Source organism: Chelonoidis abingdonii, chromosome 22 (assembly GCF_003597395.2).
Source record: "Chelonoidis abingdonii isolate Lonesome George chromosome 22, CheloAbing_2.0, whole genome shotgun sequence".
In the NCBI taxonomy this organism is placed as follows: Eukaryota; Metazoa; Chordata; order Testudines; family Testudinidae; genus Chelonoidis; species Chelonoidis abingdonii.
In genome coordinates this window covers 3,465,323-3,483,618 of record NC_133790.1, presented here as the reverse complement: position 1 = coordinate 3,483,618, position 18,296 = coordinate 3,465,323, and the positions used below count along the sequence as shown (strand labels likewise).

General features: G+C 49.9%; 1 protein-coding gene across 1 annotated transcript; it reads right to left on the bottom strand.

The window, feature by feature from the left end:
• Window positions 1–628: 628 nt before the first annotated feature.
• On the bottom strand, window positions 629–17,820 carry GLTP (glycolipid transfer protein). The gene is made up of 5 exons (XM_032805430.2): window positions 17,651–17,820; window positions 4,717–4,778; window positions 3,786–3,919; window positions 2,553–2,703; window positions 629–1,615 (listed from the first exon to the last, which is right to left on the bottom strand). Exons 1-5 carry the CDS (start codon window positions 17,751–17,753, stop codon window positions 1,433–1,435), a joined length of 633 nt encoding a protein of 210 aa, XP_032661321.1. The 5' UTR covers window positions 17,754–17,820; the 3' UTR covers window positions 629–1,432.
• Window positions 17,821–18,296: the final 476 nt, after the last annotated feature.

Sequence of the window (18,296 nt, the reverse complement as noted above, 5' to 3'; positions counted from 1 at the left end):
TGTTCTGTAGCTCACAGGGGACAGGGCTGGCATGTTCCAGCGCACTAAATTTACTCTGAAATCAACAAAGTATTAAGCGCAGCATCAGATGAGCACCTGGCCAGATTTTAACCAACCTTTTCTCCTAATACTGAGCATGGGGATAGAAAAAGCAGAGCCTAATACCTGACAGTGTAGCTAGATCCCATGGAAATACTTTAAACAGTAGAACTCTGGGCCCAGTTAAGACAGCTAACGTGTCCTGTAAAAACACAGGCAGGAAAAGGTAGCAGGCAATTTGAACCGGATTGCTCTGCCTCCACCCTGGCAAAAGCTGGAGGAACAGGACAGCCAAATAAAGTTTAAATAGCGAATATAAAGGTCAGCTGAACTAAAGCTGGATCAGGCTAAACAGCAAATAGCCATATCTGCTGGTGAGCTACAAGGAGTCTGGGTATGAAATAGGCTTGTAGGTAATTTAGCTACTAGAGTGATCTAACTGCAGATCTAGGACTCCAGATGTTTGCAGAGTTAAGCATTAACAGATGCTCCATGTAAAATTTAAGAGAACAGATGAGGTGAGGAGACAGCACCCAAGGAGAAAGAATTTCTCTAGTCAGAAGACATCAAAAGAATTTCAAAACAGATGTTTCATTTTTAGCATTCATTTGAAGTTCTCTCCCCTCCCTCCCGCATTGTCCTAAGGTAAGGCTCAGTTGTGTCACAAACCACTATTAAGGCAACTTGTGTCTCTGGAGAGAAATTTTTAGAAAGATACATATAGAAGTTACAAGTGGTTTAACTTGGAGTAACAGTCCCTGAAGAAATAGGCTGAAGAAACCATTCCCACACTGGAGGAAACTCAGAATCCTACAAGATATTAATGTGGTCGGGGCAGGGGGAGGGGGGGAGAGGAGGAGGAGAAATCACTGAAGGCTTATTTTCTTGCAAATTTCTGGCATTATTTTGGAAGCTTCTCAGGCACAGTGTAATCAAGCTGTTTAACCACATTAACCCCGCACACAGGCCATCATAGGTAACTGCTGCAATGGGAGTACAAACTCATATCTAAATATACAGGTAATCCAAATTATACACCAATATCTTCATGAGATCACACTTATCTAAAAGTGAGGTAAAGCCAGAAAATAGCAGCAGCTTAGCATTGTCAGTTACACCTCATTCCCCCACACAGGCTTTAAAAAGAGTAGAAAGTTTCATTGCTCCCAGTTGGTAAACAGGTGTTTGAAGTTCCATGAAGATTTGAGATAATCATTTTAGTGCTCTGTTTCTACAGAAAACTATTTAAAAACCAGGCTATTCCCTGCATATCCAGGCCAGGAATCTCAGTCACTTGATGACCAGGAGCAGCCCCAGTGCTCACTATTTACGGTTCCCACGTCAGCATGAAGGTAGTGTGTACTTTATACTCCGTAGGAGTCCTGTGCAAATGTTAAGCTTTGTAGTTCAGTTCTGCATTCATTTTTGTGTACATATCATAAATTGCATCCAGCACAGGAGTGGCTTTTGCTAGGAACTGATGGATCTTTTCTATAGTCTCCTCCTCATTCACTTCTTTTCCTTTCTCAAGAGCCTTCAGTAAATCCGACTTGTATGGAAGAGCATAGACAGATCCCTAAGAGAGGGGGAAAGAACTTGTAGTGAAGCAAAGGCAGGCAGGACATCTGGTGCACTTCAGAGTTCACACTGGTTTTGTGCAAATGGATGATAAAATGAGCCCCTCTTGGGCTGTACACACCCTAGAAGGTGCATGAACTCAGCACCTCAAAGCAGCAGGCCCACAAGGCTTAAAGCCAAAAGGTGTCAGGAAACTTAAGTTTTGCACCTAAGTTGCCTAATTGAGGAAACTCTCAGTGTAGAAGATTAAATCAGCAGTGCCATCCCTTGCTGCCACCCCCGCCCCAGCTCACCATTGTTCATTTTGCCCACCACAAACCCCCACTGCCTTGCCCAGGCTCCCATTAGCGCTATTAGGGCCCATGCCCCAAGCAGAACACTCCTGGCTCTGCACCAAAGTATCTAAGTGAGTTCTTACAAGTGCAGCCGAGACCAACAATCTCCCATACAGAAGTTGCTGTGACAAGCATCTACAGCAGCAAACTTCTATAGTAATCCCACTGGCTACTCAGAATTGCGCATCGGCTTCGGTTCAGGGATACTAGCCTAGAGCCCACAAGTCCCCTGTGGGGGTCCCAGACATAGCCCCAACTGGCCAGGATTTCCAGGAGTGACTAGTGACAGAGGCCCAGGGGCTGGGTTTTCAGCAGGCAGGAGCTCTGCACTCTGAGAAGTTGGGTTTCTTTATGGTGTATAGATGATTTTCCAAAGTGTCTCAGGATTTGGGAGTCCATGTCCCCTCCCGGCCAAGCCTAGGAGAAGAAGCCGATCAGAGCCCAATCCTGCACTCCTTATGCAGGAGAGACTAAAGGCATTTACAGAGCAAGCCTCTAGGCACCAACTCCCAGACGTCTTCACCATGAAGCACAGCTCCAGGGGCTACGCCCGTCCGGTCAGTCGGGCGTCTCTCCCCTGGTCCCTTTGGAGGCACTCACTGAAAAGAGCTTCTGCAGCATCCAACCATGATATTTCTTCAGAGCTATTTCATAGGCTTTCAGTGCATTGACTCGGATAAGGTTTGGGTTTTCCTCATCCTTCTCACCATCTGAAAGGCTCTGCAGGAGAACTTGAATGAACTTCAGGCCCCTGAGTGAATAAGGAGAGCACAGAACAGCTGTGTGAGGTTTGCACTAGACACAGCTGTCCATCAGGCATTTCACAGTTCAAACTATCACCTGTCAGCCCAAGTTATGAGAGAAGCAGCATCTGCCAGCCTGGCAACTCCCTGCAAGTGTCACCCACAGTACCAGTCTCAAAATGCCTCCCCAAGGGAAGTTAACAGGCTGTGGCTGCTGCAGGATTCTGAATTTCTTGCACCAGTGTTTTCACATGGCCCTCTCCAGAATTTACCATTCCTGTCATGTATGCACCAGGGAGTCCACGTAGTCTAGGCCAAACTCTGAGCTTCCCCTTCCCCATACACCATAAAAACTCCAGGGCCCAGTGGTGGGGAGGGGTGGAAGAGAGAAGAGACAGGGGCAAGTTCAGGGCTCCTGGCTTCAGCCACTGGGTTGGGGGCATTGAGGGGGGAGGGAGGGTGTGCTAGGGCTTCAGCCCTGTGGCTTTGCTTCTGGCTCCTGCCCTGCTGGGGCACAAGGCTTTAGCCTGCAATGGGTGCTGGGGCTAGGGGCTCCAGGATTCAACCCTCTGGCTCTGCTGGGGCTTTAGCCCTTCTGGAAACGCAGAGGCTCAGGACTCCCATTTTCAGCCTGGTGCAGGGACATGGGCACCAGGGTTCAGCCCTGCTAATGGCTTCAGCCACCGAGTGTGTGGGGGGGTGCACATGCCTCAAGGCTTGGCGCTCCAGATTTCAAACACTGAGTGGAGGGGGATGGGGTGCTTGAGACTCTGATCCCAACTTCAGCCCTGTGCCTTTGGTTTCAGGCTTGTGGGGAGGGTCAGCTCCACTGGGGCTCTGAGCTTCAGCTGTGAGGTCCCGCAGCCCCCTGGTTGAGAACCACTGTGCTAGAACAGACTTTACATAGGGAAGACAGCAGCACTGTTTTACCAGGTGACAGACACACTGGAGGACAAATAGCAATCGAGTTTTAACTAGGCCAGAACCAAGAAGAGCGACTCGCTCTCTAGTAGAATCAGCATTTGGCATGCAAGTCTAGAGAGAGATTTACAACCACAAGTGTGCAACAGCCACAGAATCCACACTTCACCTTTTTAGCCACATTAGTGCCAGTGTTGCACCAGTTTTTGGCCATGCTGGTCCATACAGTTCCTTCTCCACTTCCAAAATGTTCTTTAGCGTTTTGAACTTGGTAGGATTTGATTCATAAACTGCTCGGATTTTCTGAAATTGACCAAAGGAAATAATTCAGAGTTTTGCCTGAAAGCAGCCTACAGCCTTAGAAACGAGCATACTGCAATTAAAATGCAGTGTTATGCACTCCCATTACAGGCAGCTTAGCAATGTACAGCAACATTGCAAGAGGAGGTGGTGGGGGAATGGTCTAAGTATTTATCTGAATTCAGGGTGTTTAAACATCGGTAGATAGCACCACAGCTGCATAAACAGGGAAGTCAGCGATGAACTAGCCAAAGAGCATTTTTGCTGGAAACGCAAGTCCCCAGAACTGCAGGCGCCTTCAGGAAGAGACTCCCACTTTATGACTGCAGTGTAACTAAGAATATTCAGGCTTGCTGGAGACATTGGGCTGGTGCTCTCACGCCAGCTTTGTTCCCTGTACTCGTTGCTACAGGCACTGTGGGGGATTTCAAGCAAAGCACCTAACTGAAGAGGCCAGTCAATACAGAGTTAATCTGGTGAAAGAACTAATAAGCAAGTGTCGAACCTGAACCTATACAGAGGTCTTGGCGGGGGAAGGGGAACGTGGTCAGAAGTAAGAAGCAACCCTGGACTGAATGCTCCTCTGCTTGAAGCTGTGCTAAGAAACCCAGTGTCACCCTCTTTGCCATTGCCAATTCACAGCTTTCCATTTTGATAACAGCTTCACATGGGAGAAAAATCATTCAGATCTCTCCAGCATAGCACAATTATTAGTGATTGTGGCCTTTATTGATGATGTAGCACAAGTAACACCAGATACAAGTTTTGAAGAATCAGATCTCAGGAATACCCCTTCCTACCTTGATATTTCCAGCTAGATCTGCTTTGACTGGCGAATACACTATTGGTGTCCCAAGGCAATCTAGAAAAAATAATGAGGGTGTGTCAGGAAGGCCAACAGAAAGAGTCAATTTATGTCACAGAACAGATCCCTGAATCAGGGCATACAACCAAATACCTCTGAAACAGAGGTAAAAAGCAACAGATCCAGAATAGATCAGATACAAACAAGCCAGGGTGAAAAGCATGAGGTATTTACAAACAGCTGAGCTACAAAAGGTGTCCAGTGGATAAATAACCACACACACTTGGGGCAAAACTCACAAGCAGTCCTACTGCTTCTGTCTTCACAGCACTTCAGGGACAAGCCAATTCAGCTTCAGCTCCTACCAGTGGTACCACCAATTTACTGGGGCAGGAAGTGAGTCCTGCTTAAGGTCTAAATGCTCTCAAGGCAGTCAGCTGGGTCTTGCTGTAACACCATGTCACTTTAGATCCCTCAGTTTCATCTTCACTGTGTCACTCATCAGCTGTTGAGTGCTTACACATCCCCGTTTGAACTCTTTCCTCTGTCGAGGAATCTGACTTCCCAGCCCCCGCTCTATGGCCTTGTCCTCACTGCTCAAAAGGATGAATGTTTGCATGAGCTGTCCAGAGGGAAGAACATAGGAAAAAACATAGTTCAGTTTTACCACGAGGTCAACCCCAGGTGAGGGTCTAGCACTGGCCACGCCCAGTGCCATGTCTTCATTGTGCTCTTCCCTCGGGACAGCTCACACACTAGTTACTCCGAGGTAAAGTGCACCAATTTCAGTTCTTAGCAATAATCTGTGGATTCTGATTACTTCCTCCCTGCCATTGTTGTGCACCTTATTTTTAATCAAGGCTGGTTAACTGAAGGGCAGCACCACCGACCGTTAGCTTGGTTTCAGTTAGTGTGTAACATTTCCCTGACCCCTGAACAATCCTTCAGACAAATCCCAGACCCTATTGGCACAGGGCTGGCAATGATATTAGATCCAGCAGAGATGCCAAGGGACACAGACCCTTGGTCTCTCGATTACAGGCCTGAACTTGGATTGGGTTGAAATGGACCAGGAGTTGGGGGTCCCCCTTGGACAAGCACGCAAGGCAGAGAAACCCAGCTCCACAGTCAGCCCCTTCCCAGCAGTGTAGGAGGCACCAGAGGCTGAATGATCCCACTCACCCTTCCCAGCGCTCCCACTAGGCTGGGGCAGAACCACACTAACAGTGGGGAAGAGGGAATGATGAGAGCAAGGCAGAGCCAGGTCAGCTTCATGGCTGCCCATGATACACCTGCACTTCATCACCAAATTCACTTTATCGATGCCTGAAGGTTTAGTTTTTTGTGCTTTAGCCAGATCCCCAGAGTTACACACAGATGGGGAAGGGCCCTGGCACACTTGCACTGCTGGCTCTCGAGAACATCTCCTCTAAAGCAAAAAGTTACTCCAGAGGACAGCAGAGCACCAGAGGCAGAGCCCTCAGGCAGAGAGAGCCATGTGGGCAGGTATCACAAGCGCTTGGGAACCATTTTCATGTCATCTCACTACCTTACCCAACTTGAAGGGGGTTTAGGTTACTGTACTGTGACTTATGGAGTTTGAACAAAGTGTTTCAGTAAAATCAATGCATCCAATTAAAAGCTACAGCAAGTCATTTAGAGCGGCTGGCAATCAAGGCAGCCATTATACTGCTTTATACTCTGCTTCAGTGGAGGGACTTTTGTAATGCAATTCTCCTACAATAGCAGACATTGTCAGGAGCACAACCACTGAGGCAGCTACTGGAACAGACCACTGCTATTGTCTGATGGACATTCAACTTGGAAACAGATTCTACCCGTGCAATGAGAGATGCATATCCTGACATCAGGACATGGAAAGGCAGCAGAATCACTCTGGGTTTGCCACTGAGGAGCATCAACCCAGGAAATGCAACTGCGGCAATGCATGCAATATCCCCACCACCACCACCCCGCAGTGCCTGGGGCTCCCTGATACAGTGTAATCCCCACCGGCAGTGCACTGTGGGCACCACACTCTCCACTGGGATTTTTCTGCATGGGGCCAGCCAGTCTGCTTAGAAAAAAGTTGCTGCTGTACACGTCATGATGCCCCTGCCCTTCCCTCATGGATGGAAATACCTAACAGGCTATGGAAATCCTGTTAGCCAGCAGCCTGGGACCACTAGGCCCATCCACACTAGACAAGTCAACTGGTTCATTATTTCCATGGGACAAGCTCCCAAGCTCCCCCGTCCAACACACAGATGGGAGACGAGTCTGACCTAGGACAATAGGTGCCACAGCACCTAGAGGCCCCAGTCCATCACTGCACTGGCTGAAAAGGAGAGGACATGAACACAGCCTTGGCCATGCTACATTCGAGCTGCATGCCAGACTCCCAAAGGAGATGGCAGCCAGGGCAAGGTGATGAGTCAGGAGCAGAGGCAGATCCTGAGCCTTCAGCATCAGGAGGATGGTTGAGGCTGTGCAAGTGAGCTCACCCGGAGAGAACAGAGGGACAAGATGGAGAGCAGAGCAGGGTCTCCTTCAGGAACAGCCAGACAGGGAGAACTAGGAGGAAGTCAGGAAAGCCAAGGGGGGCACAGGATGCCAGAAGGAACCTGAGCCTGGCAGGACCCAAAGCAGCAGTGATGTCCACGGGGATGGGCTGAGAAGGAATGCTGGCCTCCGTGCCACTGAACAGCAAAGACACTGGGTTAGGTGGGCAAAGCGCTGTTTGCCAAACCCCTTCTCTGGCTCCCCACAGGCCATTCTACTTTGGGGAAAGAACCCAGGGCTGTCCAGAAAGGAGCTGCAGTGAGATCCCAATCAACCAAAGCAGCAGCCATACCAGGGGACACAGCTTTCCAGCACTCTTACAGTGCTCACAAGCTGCTTTTTTCTTCCCACCATTAACTTGTTAAGACTTTAAATATACACATACAGGCCTCCCCCATCCTTCCATATGCAAGCTTTCAGCATCTGATTATACAGAATATAATCAATTTGCATTACCATTTACTATTGGTTTATAAAAATCCAACTAGTTTTAAATCTTATTCTGCCTAATTCTACATAGAGAAACAGAAGGGAAACACATTAGAACAAGATGAACAGAAGCAAAATTCAGAGGCTGGGCAAGGAGCGGGGTATGCATTTAACAGGATCATTCAGATCCTTCTAGAAAAGCATCCTCTGTCTGAGACTCTTATGGTATACAATTCTTTCCGCGGCAGCCTAGCTTATGTTGTCTATGCGCCAATCACTGACTGCTTTCTGGATTTCCGTTTTTGTAGCACTACTTTTTTAGCTATTAGTGCTCTACTGAGCCAAAGGTTTTCAGATTTATTCAGCTTCTAATGAACATACATTAGGTTTAAAACTACATGGTTAGCTTGTAACAACTTTACTTGATAGGAAAAAGCTAACTCAGCAATTAAGTTCTGCCCAAAACATGTGGGAGCATTCCCAGAGCATAAGGCCACAAATGCTTCTTGCTCCCATAAGATCTTATTGCAGCAGCCCGTCCAAGGATAGGTTTAGCACAAACCCTGTCCTGTGAACTCAACTGCTCTGCCTTTCACATTCCTGTTTTACCAGTTTTAGCTCAGTTACTCAGACTGAGTCCTTCTGTGTTGCATTGCCCCAGAACCCAGCATACTGACTCTTGCTAGCTGCCCCACCCTACCAACTTTTATATCTTCACAGTGAGGTGCCACCTTCCTATTTTATCCCAGGAATAAATTGTAGAGAAGCTGGTGATAAAGCTGAGGGTGAGATGGATAATCAGCCCCTCTTTTCTGCTTGTGCTATACCAGACACTTGATTTCCTCACAATTTAACAATAGAACATCCACTGTGTTGAAATATCCCAATGCTTAATAAAAATCAGGCTTTTTAGGGCATGTCCACACACGAGTTAGTCTAGAACAGATATTGCATGTTAAATCCACACCCTACTTTGATCTGAATTAACTTTCAAGTGTAAACAAGCCTTTAAATTATACTGCAGATGTATCAGTGGTTACATAAGACCATCATTATATGTATTTGTGAAGGAGGCAGCTGCTAATGGCTTCACTGTGGTGTGTTAATAACACAAGTTACTCTGGATATGCTCCCTAACACAACTCTGTCTGCACTAGGGGAGTTGGGAGCTCAGTAAGGTCGCAGATTTCTCAGATGTTTTGAGACAAACCTCTATTGCAAGGGTCACCAGGCTGCCCTATGCTGTGTTTGAGGGTTGCTGGTGAGAGATAGACTGCTCCTCTCACACAGCAAAGCTGAGCTGTGTTTTTGAAAGGCTGGCTCAAGGAAAGGAATCCTGGGAAATGGAGAAGGTTCTTGGAGTGATAATACATGCACATCACTTCAGGCTGAAATCTGGTCTAGCAAGCTGCCTTCCCACAATAGCATCTTAAAGTCCTCACAGTGCTCTGCTGAGGACTTGAAACAATGCCATAAGAACTCAACCAACCGCTAGTGCAGTGGAAGGAGGGAAGCCATGAAGTACTATAAAGGTCACTGCCCAGAAGACCAAGCTTCTAGTGCCCTGGCAATGAGGGGAGACAGGACAAGGACAGCAATCCTGTGGTTAAAGCACTGGACTCCAATCTGGGGTCTACCCCTGATCTTCCAGGTGACTTTGTTAAATCATGATCTTGTGTTGTTGTTCAGCTCCCTCTCTGATGTGGTTTGGCTGGCCCAGGTGGCTCTTACAGTGATCAGTTTGACTCAAGGGAATTTGAACAGTTTTTCAACTCAGGGTACGTCTACACTGCACGATTATTTCGAATTAGCTTAAACCAATATTACAAAACAGATCTAATAAAATCTGTTTAGCGCGTCCACAGTGGGATCACGAAATCGATTGTTTGCGTCCATGGTCCAAAGCTACCATCGATTTCAGGAGCGGTGCACTGTGGGTAGCTGTTCCTCAGCTATCCCATAGTTCCCACTTCCGGGTTGAGAGCACAGTGCCTGATGGGGCAGAAAACATTGCCCCGGGTGGTGCTGGGTACAGCCTCACCCCTCCCTTTGTGAAGGCAGCAGACAACCCTTTGGCGCCTTTTTCGCGGAGTGCATTGAGCAAACGCCATAGCACAGCAATCTTTCCCTTTTTTTTTTCACGTGGTGGTGGGGGGAAATAAACTGAGGAGCTGTTCCCTGAACCACGCCAGACACTGTGTTTGAACCTACAGACATTGGGAGCTCAGCCAAGAATGCAAATAATTTTCAGAGACTGCTGTGGACTGTGGGATAGCTGGAGTCCTCAGTACCCCCTCCCTCCCTTCATGAGCGTCCATTTGAGTCTCTGGCTTCCCGTTACGCTTGTCACGCAGCGCTGTGTATCCTGGAGTTTTTTATTCAAATGCTTTGGCATTTCGTGTTCTGTAACGGAGCTGGATACAACAGATTTGTCTCCCCATACAGCGATCAGACCTAGTATCTCCCGTACGGTCTATGCTGGAGCTCTTTTTCGATTTCAAACTGCATCGCCAGCCGTGCTGATCAGAGCTCCACGCTGGGCAAGCAGGAAATGTAATTCAAAAGTTCGCGGGGCTTTTCCTGTTTACCTGCCCGCTGCATCCGAGTTCAGATTGCTGTCCAGAGCGGTCAGTGCTGCACTCTGGGATGCCGCCCGGAGGCCAATAACGTCGATTTCCGTCCACATGAACCCTAATCCGAGTTATCACTATCGAATTTTGCGCTACTCCTCTCGTTTGGGAGGAGTTCCGAAATCGATTTAAGGAGCCGTTTAACTCGATATTAATGACGACGTCGTGTGAACGGGTACAGCGTTAAATCGGTATATCGGCCATTAAACCGATTTAAAGTCGCAGTGTAGACCTGGCCTCAGTCGTTTAGCCAGTTGGATGGGGTCTTTGCCAATTAACCTACTGCATGAGTTGTCCAGTGATGCAATACAATTAGTCACTAGATTACGACATGACTGAGTCAGGCAGACCACACGTGGGATGATCCCTTTGTAAGATGCTTTGGTTCTCACCCATGAGCACGCCCCAGAGGCCAATAGCAATGATGGGCGTGCCAGGTAAGACCTTGCTTGGTACTCTGGGGAAGTTAAGGCATCATATTTCAAACAGTCTGCTGGGATGTAGCTAGGGGCCTGGTAAAGAGTGACATTTTTGTTCAACATATCTGTTGTGCCCCATGTGAATTCAGAGTCAATGTTTTTATTCAAAGTTACTGTTTTTTACCCCAGATAGAGTCTAGCACTGTTTGCCGGTAGTTATAACTGAACTGTGAACTTGGCTCCAGCCACAAAGCCAAATCCTGCCTTCACTCATCTGTTATAGGTAACATTTGTGGGGCTGCCAGAAAACAATTTCTCTTGTACTCTGAGAAATCTGATAGTCATTGAGACAAGCATGGAACCTCTGCTGCCCTTTTTTACACTGCTGCTTGGCGACACAGACTTGCCCTTCACACAGACTGTTCCAGACCCTCCCCGCACCAAGCTGGAGTAGGTTTTGTGCAATCACAGATTCCAGGGCTGCAGGTGTAAACAGCTCCATATTGGAAAGAGAGATTCTCTCCCACCCCTCCCCCCTGGAGAGCTGCTGACTTTACTACTGACCAGAGGTTCTCATGCTCAGTGAGCATCCCTGAGCATCACTGGGCAAGGGGTTCAGTGGTGCCAGGGAGCTCAAGAGGGGCTTCTGTTTGGTGTTTTAGACAGATAGCATCAGAGTAACTCTTCAGCATTATTGTAAATGGTGACAAATCCTACTGGGCCTTAACTGCCTCCACTGACTCCAGGAAGCTGACACAAGTGGAGAGAGGTCAGAGAGCAGCATCTCCCTGAAGTAGCCCTGATGTTCTTCCAACAGCTTTACCTAATCTACTGGCATCCAACTGCCAGGAGGAGCTCAGCATGTTACAATGCAGCAAGACAGGAGAGGCCTGCAGTGGAACACAGCATGACCAAGTGGACTGAACACAGTACTAGGAGCCAGCAGTGCCCAGGTACTAATCCTGGCTCTAGTACCCACTCGATGTAGACCACAGACAAGTCACTAAATTACACATTTAATAGGCATCCCTATCACCAGAGTAGCTGAGTTCCACTTAATTTATGTTCCACATCTCAACCTGATCTGTCAAAAGACAATCCCCGCCTCACTCAGAAGGATGCTGCCAGGATACTTACCTCCCCACAGCACTGCAGAAAGGTTAATGCTCTTACTTGTGCTGCCGTTACCTTCATTTTCCAAGCCATTAAAGAAAAGAGTTGTTCTACCCCTCCTATCCAGCAGAGTCAGTTACAGCTTACCTAAGTCATGCTTATGCTGCAAAATCAGGCAAAAGTAAATATTGGGTTGGAGGGATGAATTCATGTTACATACAGAGTGCAACACACCTTGGGGATTTTTCCTTCTTGACCGGAACAGCAATAGCAACATTTAATGACCACCGCAGCTCACACACAGTCACAACTCAGACCTCCCATTGTTTTGAGTGTGGGCTCAGGATCTTCCTTCTTGTTCTAGATTCCCTTTGCTGACAAGTATTGGTAGCCTTCCAAAGACAGTCACCATTAACACACTGCACTGCTGAAGTTTATATAGATCACACACCAAATGACTGAAGGACAGATGCCTCCTTATTCACTTGGATATCATACAAGAGAAAGCAAAGCATCACTATACCCTGTCTATAAACAGGGCAGGATTGGTGGCAAGATTCAGTGACACTCAATTATGAAGCATGCTACTTATCTGAGAACTGGGCTGATTTCTAATATACTGCATTCCACTTAACTGAGTAATTCACAGGAGATAACACCAAGAGGAACATACCTAATTCTTTTGGCTGTCAAACATTTATATTAAAAACTGGTTTAGTTTACTGGGACAGGCCAAACCCACATGCTCAGGGAAACAGGCAGCTTTCCTGGGAAAGCACCATCAGAACAGCAGCAGAATCTAAGCTTCCATTTTAATCCCTGTGATTGTAACAATAAGTCTGCAAATGCAGGCAGAAGGGAATTGATATAGTCCTACAGCTCCAAGGCCTCTGCCAAACTACAACAGGGTGAAAACTGAACTATTCCTTGTCAGTTTTACTGCTGCTAGCCAGAACTCTGGGCAGCAATGAAACTAACAGAATCAAGTCAGCTTCCCCACTGTTGCTCAGGGTCCCCCAAATGACAGATCTTGACCCATTGGGGGTCACAGGAAAGGTGTATGTGGGTTGCCTGTCACTCCTCACTCCATGCATGCTGAGGAAGCATTCTCCTCCTCTCCCCTGCTGCAATCACTGCTGCTGGGCCAGGGGCAGCAGGGTGGGAAGTGGGATCCAGGTAGCAGCAGCCCAAAGGAAGCAGCTGGAACCAGCAAGCTGACAGCCAGCAGCCTGAGAGAGAGAGCGGAGCTGGCTGGGCAAGGAAGAGCAAGGGAAGGCTGGGGGGAGCGGAGAGCAGGGCCCTGGAGGCTTGAGAAGAGGAGGAGCAGGGGAAGACGCAGTTGGTGAGTCACCTCAGTAAAAATTTGGTAACCACTGTAACAGCTGAGGCAGGCACTGGAGATCTCCTCAGGTTTTGATCTGCCTTCCCAATGAAGGAGAGAGAGTTGCAGACCCCTCTCCACTGCCAAAGCCAGGTGCTGGGGGGAAGGTCAACACTTCATTGGAATCCCAACATCCTCCTCTTTGCAAGCAGCCTGAGAAGGTAGGGGGCACAGAAATTGGCTTCTCACCTGGTCAGTATCTTTGGCTAGTAGGTTTAATCCTCTGGCTTTTAGGTGTGAGTGCCTAGGTGGGAAGGAGGGAAAGCTTTACAGAAAGTACAGTAGTGAGAAATGTTGTGGGGCTGAAAACTCAGTTTAGGGAGACAGACATGGTACAGACAGAGATGAAAGGATGAGGAAACAGTCAGACCACACAGGAAAAGATGTCCTATAATAGGTCATGGGGCATCACAGGGAAGCAGAGTTCACCTCTGCGTGCAGTGAAAGAGCAAATCTTTAGAAGGCAGATGTACCCAAGGTATGAAGTTTAACTGCCATCACTACTTGAGGATCAATTGATCAGAAGAGACATCTACCAGGCATCCACAGAAGTTAGAATCCACCCTACCCAAATCTTACATGAATTCTTGATCAGGCATTCACCACAGTCCTAAAGCTTAGGCACGGCTTTAGGGCCCTGGCAATAAACATCAAGCCTGTTCTGCTTTAGCTGCAACCCTCTCCTGCAGATGTGAAGAGTGGTGGTTTTACTTTAAACATCCCTGCTTAGTTAACCCTGCAGGCTGCTCAGCTGAGTTCTGACTTTCCAGCCAAGTCCTAAGAACTGTCCCCTTTCCCATCAGAACTGGGATGCAGATTTCAGCCCTGAAAGGGAAACAATTCTTACATCTCAGCCACTGAACAAAACTGATCCAGTAACTGCAAAAAGAATGCAATTGTTAGTAGGCAACTCAGCCCCATCCCCAGGTTTCTCATGCAACAGAATGTCTGTCTCAGGAAACAGAACAACATTTCAGGTAGATTTTTTTAGTCTGACCTCCTGTGTAACAGGCCAGAGAAAATCACCCATAAATTCTGCATTAGCCTTGTGGCCTACTTGTCAACTCCGCTGGGGTGAGCAAGTAAACAATGTATTGTCCCATCAATACACTAGATGCCAGGCAAGCAGATTTTATGCCTGGGGAGCTTGTTTTCTAGAACATGATTTAGACTGCAAATTCCTTTGGGACCGGGCAATGGTCTTCCACTTAAATCCATGATGGGGGATGCTGTCAACTCCAGCTGAGGCAGAATAACTGACGCAGTTTTCCCAAGCACCATCAGGATATTTAATGCAAGGACATGGGGGCCTGTTCTTGTGGTTGGACTGTCTCAATTTAGGAGTCGTCTGAGGGAGCAGGGAACGAAGGAATATCATCCCTCAAAATCCCCCTTTCCTTGAGCTGGGCACTGAAATTATGAGAGGCTGCTGCTTCACTGATGCCCTTTCCTGGGACCAGGCAAACACTCACTTGTCCTGTGGCTCTTCCAGATACATTCTGGACATCTCACCTGGGCACCAAGTTTCCCTACAAAGCCCTTGTGGACTCACACTATGTAGCCTTAAATGCTGCCTTCAGACCCCCTCACCTTACTCCAATGCAACTCATTCAGCTGAATTGTAAAGGGGAGACTGCTGTTTAACAGTCACCTCAGTCACCTCCTGATCTCCCAGATCTTACTGTATAAGTGCTGGAAAAGTTTGTCATTATCTGAGTCCAAGATTAGAGAGAATCACCACTTTACACTGCCTGTGCCCCTCCTCTTAAGACATTGTAACATAACCACAAGCCAAGTCTCCCAGGCTTTTGAAAACCAAACAGCCCTGCCCCCCTCCCCCTTTTTTTATTTTTTTTAAGATCACAGCTGTGCTGGGTTTGAGGCCAGAAGAAACAAGCAGTGCTTTAAACCCCAGAAAGTTAAAGCTCCTAACAGAAACGCTGGCAGACCCAGGTTGGATATTAGGAAAAACTTTTTCACTAGGAGGCTGGTGAAGCACTGGAATGGGTTACCTAGGGAGGTGGTGGAATCTTCTTCCTTAGAGGTTTAAGATCAGGCTTGACAAAGCCCTGGCTGGGAAGATTTAGTTGGGAATTGGCCCTGCTTTGAGCAGGAGGTTGGACTAGATGCCTCCTGAGGTCCCTTCCAACCCTGATATTCTATGAATACAGGGCTCATAGTGAGATTCATGTACAAACAGATCACATCCTCTCCACACACTAAGTGTTGACCATGTTTAGGTGCATTTGGCTGATGTAACCATGTCTCATGAAAGTCCCACATACCACTACAGAGCTGTGTATGTTAACAAAGAACCCCACACGTAGGAGAGAAAGCCTTCTCTGAAGGGTTGTGCTATATAGCTTAAGGCAAGAAAACAGTTTAGGTAACATTAAGGGTGTGCCCAGCTTCTCTTTTCTACAGTCCCCCTCTCCAGCCCAGAAAGTTACCAACTCATTCAGAGCCATACCGTGTGCAGGTACAAAAACGACACGTAGCCTAGGCATATTACGTGTTTAAGGTGTTAATATTCTGACAAATTTCTCACCTCCTTGTAGCTCCTTCCTGCACAGGAATAAGCTATCCTGGTATGAGCAGCTTTATACCAATAAAAGTGATCCACACCCTTGGCATTGTAGATCTTTAACTGGAGTACAGCCATTGAAGGGCTCATCTATACACAAGCTGTACTGTATTAATTACACCATTTCCCTAATACAGCTTTCCTTCCTACATTTCAAAAATCAGCACATGAAACACTAGCCATTGCACTGGCAAAGTGCTAGAAATGCCTTAACTCTCGATTAACAAGCCAGCTGAACCCACCCCCACCCACACAGAGCCTTTCCAACAAACTCCCACCAGTGATGCTAACCCTCACACCTCTCTGGACACAGCTGCTGAGGATCTGGTACAAGGTCTCCTGACTCTCTCAGCTCCAGGCGAAAAGCACAGCATGCCAGTTAATACAGTCTGACCCTCTGTCTAACTGAGGGCATCCGAGATAGCCTAGAGCATCCTGACACTACCTGAAACAGAAAATGCACTGTTGAGGGGGCTGGGTACACAAGGGCACAGCGAGCCAGTGACCTGCAGGGCACAGGGAAGGATCCCTGAGCTAGCAAAACAGCTGCTGTGAGAAAATGGCTCAGACTTGACAGATATCCCGGGCACATGCACCCTATCAGCTACCCACAGACAGACCCGTGGACTCAGCTCAAAGGCAACACAGCGGCTGCGCTTGACATCTGTGTCTATCTGGGGTTGGGCTGCCAGGGCTGAGCTAGGCACATCTGCTCCCTGGCCCGGACAACGGTCCGGGTGCACAAGGTGTTAGGGGCCAGCCTGCCACAGCACCCTTTGGGCTGGAACAGGGTCTGTTCAGCTTCAGGCCTGGCAAGGAGCAGAGGGCTCCCCTTTGCCTGCACCCTACCGAGTGTCCCATGCCACTGCAACACAGAGAGCTTAAACCCAGCAGGCAGGGCACTGGGGTCTCCAGTGGGCAGAGGGGGAATGAGCCACATCCCTGGGGGCTGAACTGGCTCAGCTTGGTTCATCAGGTCCTCCCCTGCACCCACACCCCAGGGGTGCTCCCCCCTCCCCAGTTAGCCCAGGCCACTCCCTTTCCCAGCCCCACACCCCGAGCACTTCCCCCACACCCCAGAGGGTGCTTCCCCCTCCCCAGCCAGCCCAGGCTGCTTCCCCTGCCCAGACACATACCTCATGCCAGACCCTTCTCTACACTTCCCCAGGCCACTCTGCCCTCCCCAGCCCCGCACCCAACTCCTGGGGGCAGACCCCACCCCCCAGGGGCACTTCCCCAGCTAGCCCTCACCCCCCAGGCCAGTTCCCCCTGCCCAGCCCCAACTCCTGTGCACTGCCCCCCCACACCCTCAGGGGCACTACCCCAGCTGGCCCCTGCCGCTCAGCAACCCAGGGTACTGCCCGCCCCACCCCCCCCAGGTGCCTTCCCCCTGCCCACCCCGCACCCCAGGGCAGACCCCACCCCAGGGGTACTTCCCAGCTGGCCCTCACCCCTAGGCCACTTCCTCTGCCCACCCACCCCCCAGGGCACTGCCCCAGCTGCCCCTCACCCCCTGCCCGCCGGCCCCCTGCCACCCCGCCCCCAGGGGCACTGTCGCAGCCGCCCCCTGCCCGCCCCCCAGGGCGCGGCCCCCCTCCCCGCCGGCCCCCTGCCCGCCGCCCCCAGGGCGTGCCCCCTCCCGCCCCACCCCCCAGGGCGCTGCCCCCCTGCCCACGCCCGCCCCCAGGGGCACTGTCCAGCCGGCCCCCTGCCCCGCCCCCAGGGCGCTGCCCCCTGCCCACCCCGCCCCCCAGGGGCACTGTCCCAGCTGGCCCCCGCCCCCCAGGGCGCTGCCCCCGGCCGGCCCTCACCGAAGAAGGGCGGCAGATGCGCCACAGCGTCCAGGAAGGGGCCGGTCTCGATCTCCCGGTCCGCCGGCACCACCCGGAACTCGTGCTCCAGCAGCAGCGCCATGGCTGGGGGCGGGGCCCGCCTACTCCGCCGGCCGGACCAGAACCAGCGCCGCCAGGGCTCGCACTGAGCGCGCGAGCCCGAGCAGCCGGCAAGGGCCTCTTTGGGGCGGGGCCCAATTGCCGGCCTGACCGGTTCCGACCAATCACCGGGCTACTTCCGCCCCAGCCCGCCCAATCACCAGGCCTGGCCAGGCCCGCCCATTCCGGACGTGAGCATGACAGCCACGCCTCCCGCGGCCCCGCGCGCCCCCTGGGGGTGACAGGCAGCGGGGCAGGCGCTGCGCATGGGCCAGCCACATCTGCCCCCCCACTCCCCGGAGGCCTGGCCCAGGGGATGGGCCTGCAGTGTGGAGCCAGGGAACGGGACATGTTGCTGGCCCCTCCCTAAAACACACCAGCCTGGGTCACCCAACGACATCCATAGACAGCAGGGTTAAAACAAACAGGAGAAAGGACCTCTTACTCCAAGCCACAGTTAACCTGTGCAACTCCTCGCCAGGGGATGTTGTGGAGGCCAAAATGATAATTGGGTGAAAAACCCAAC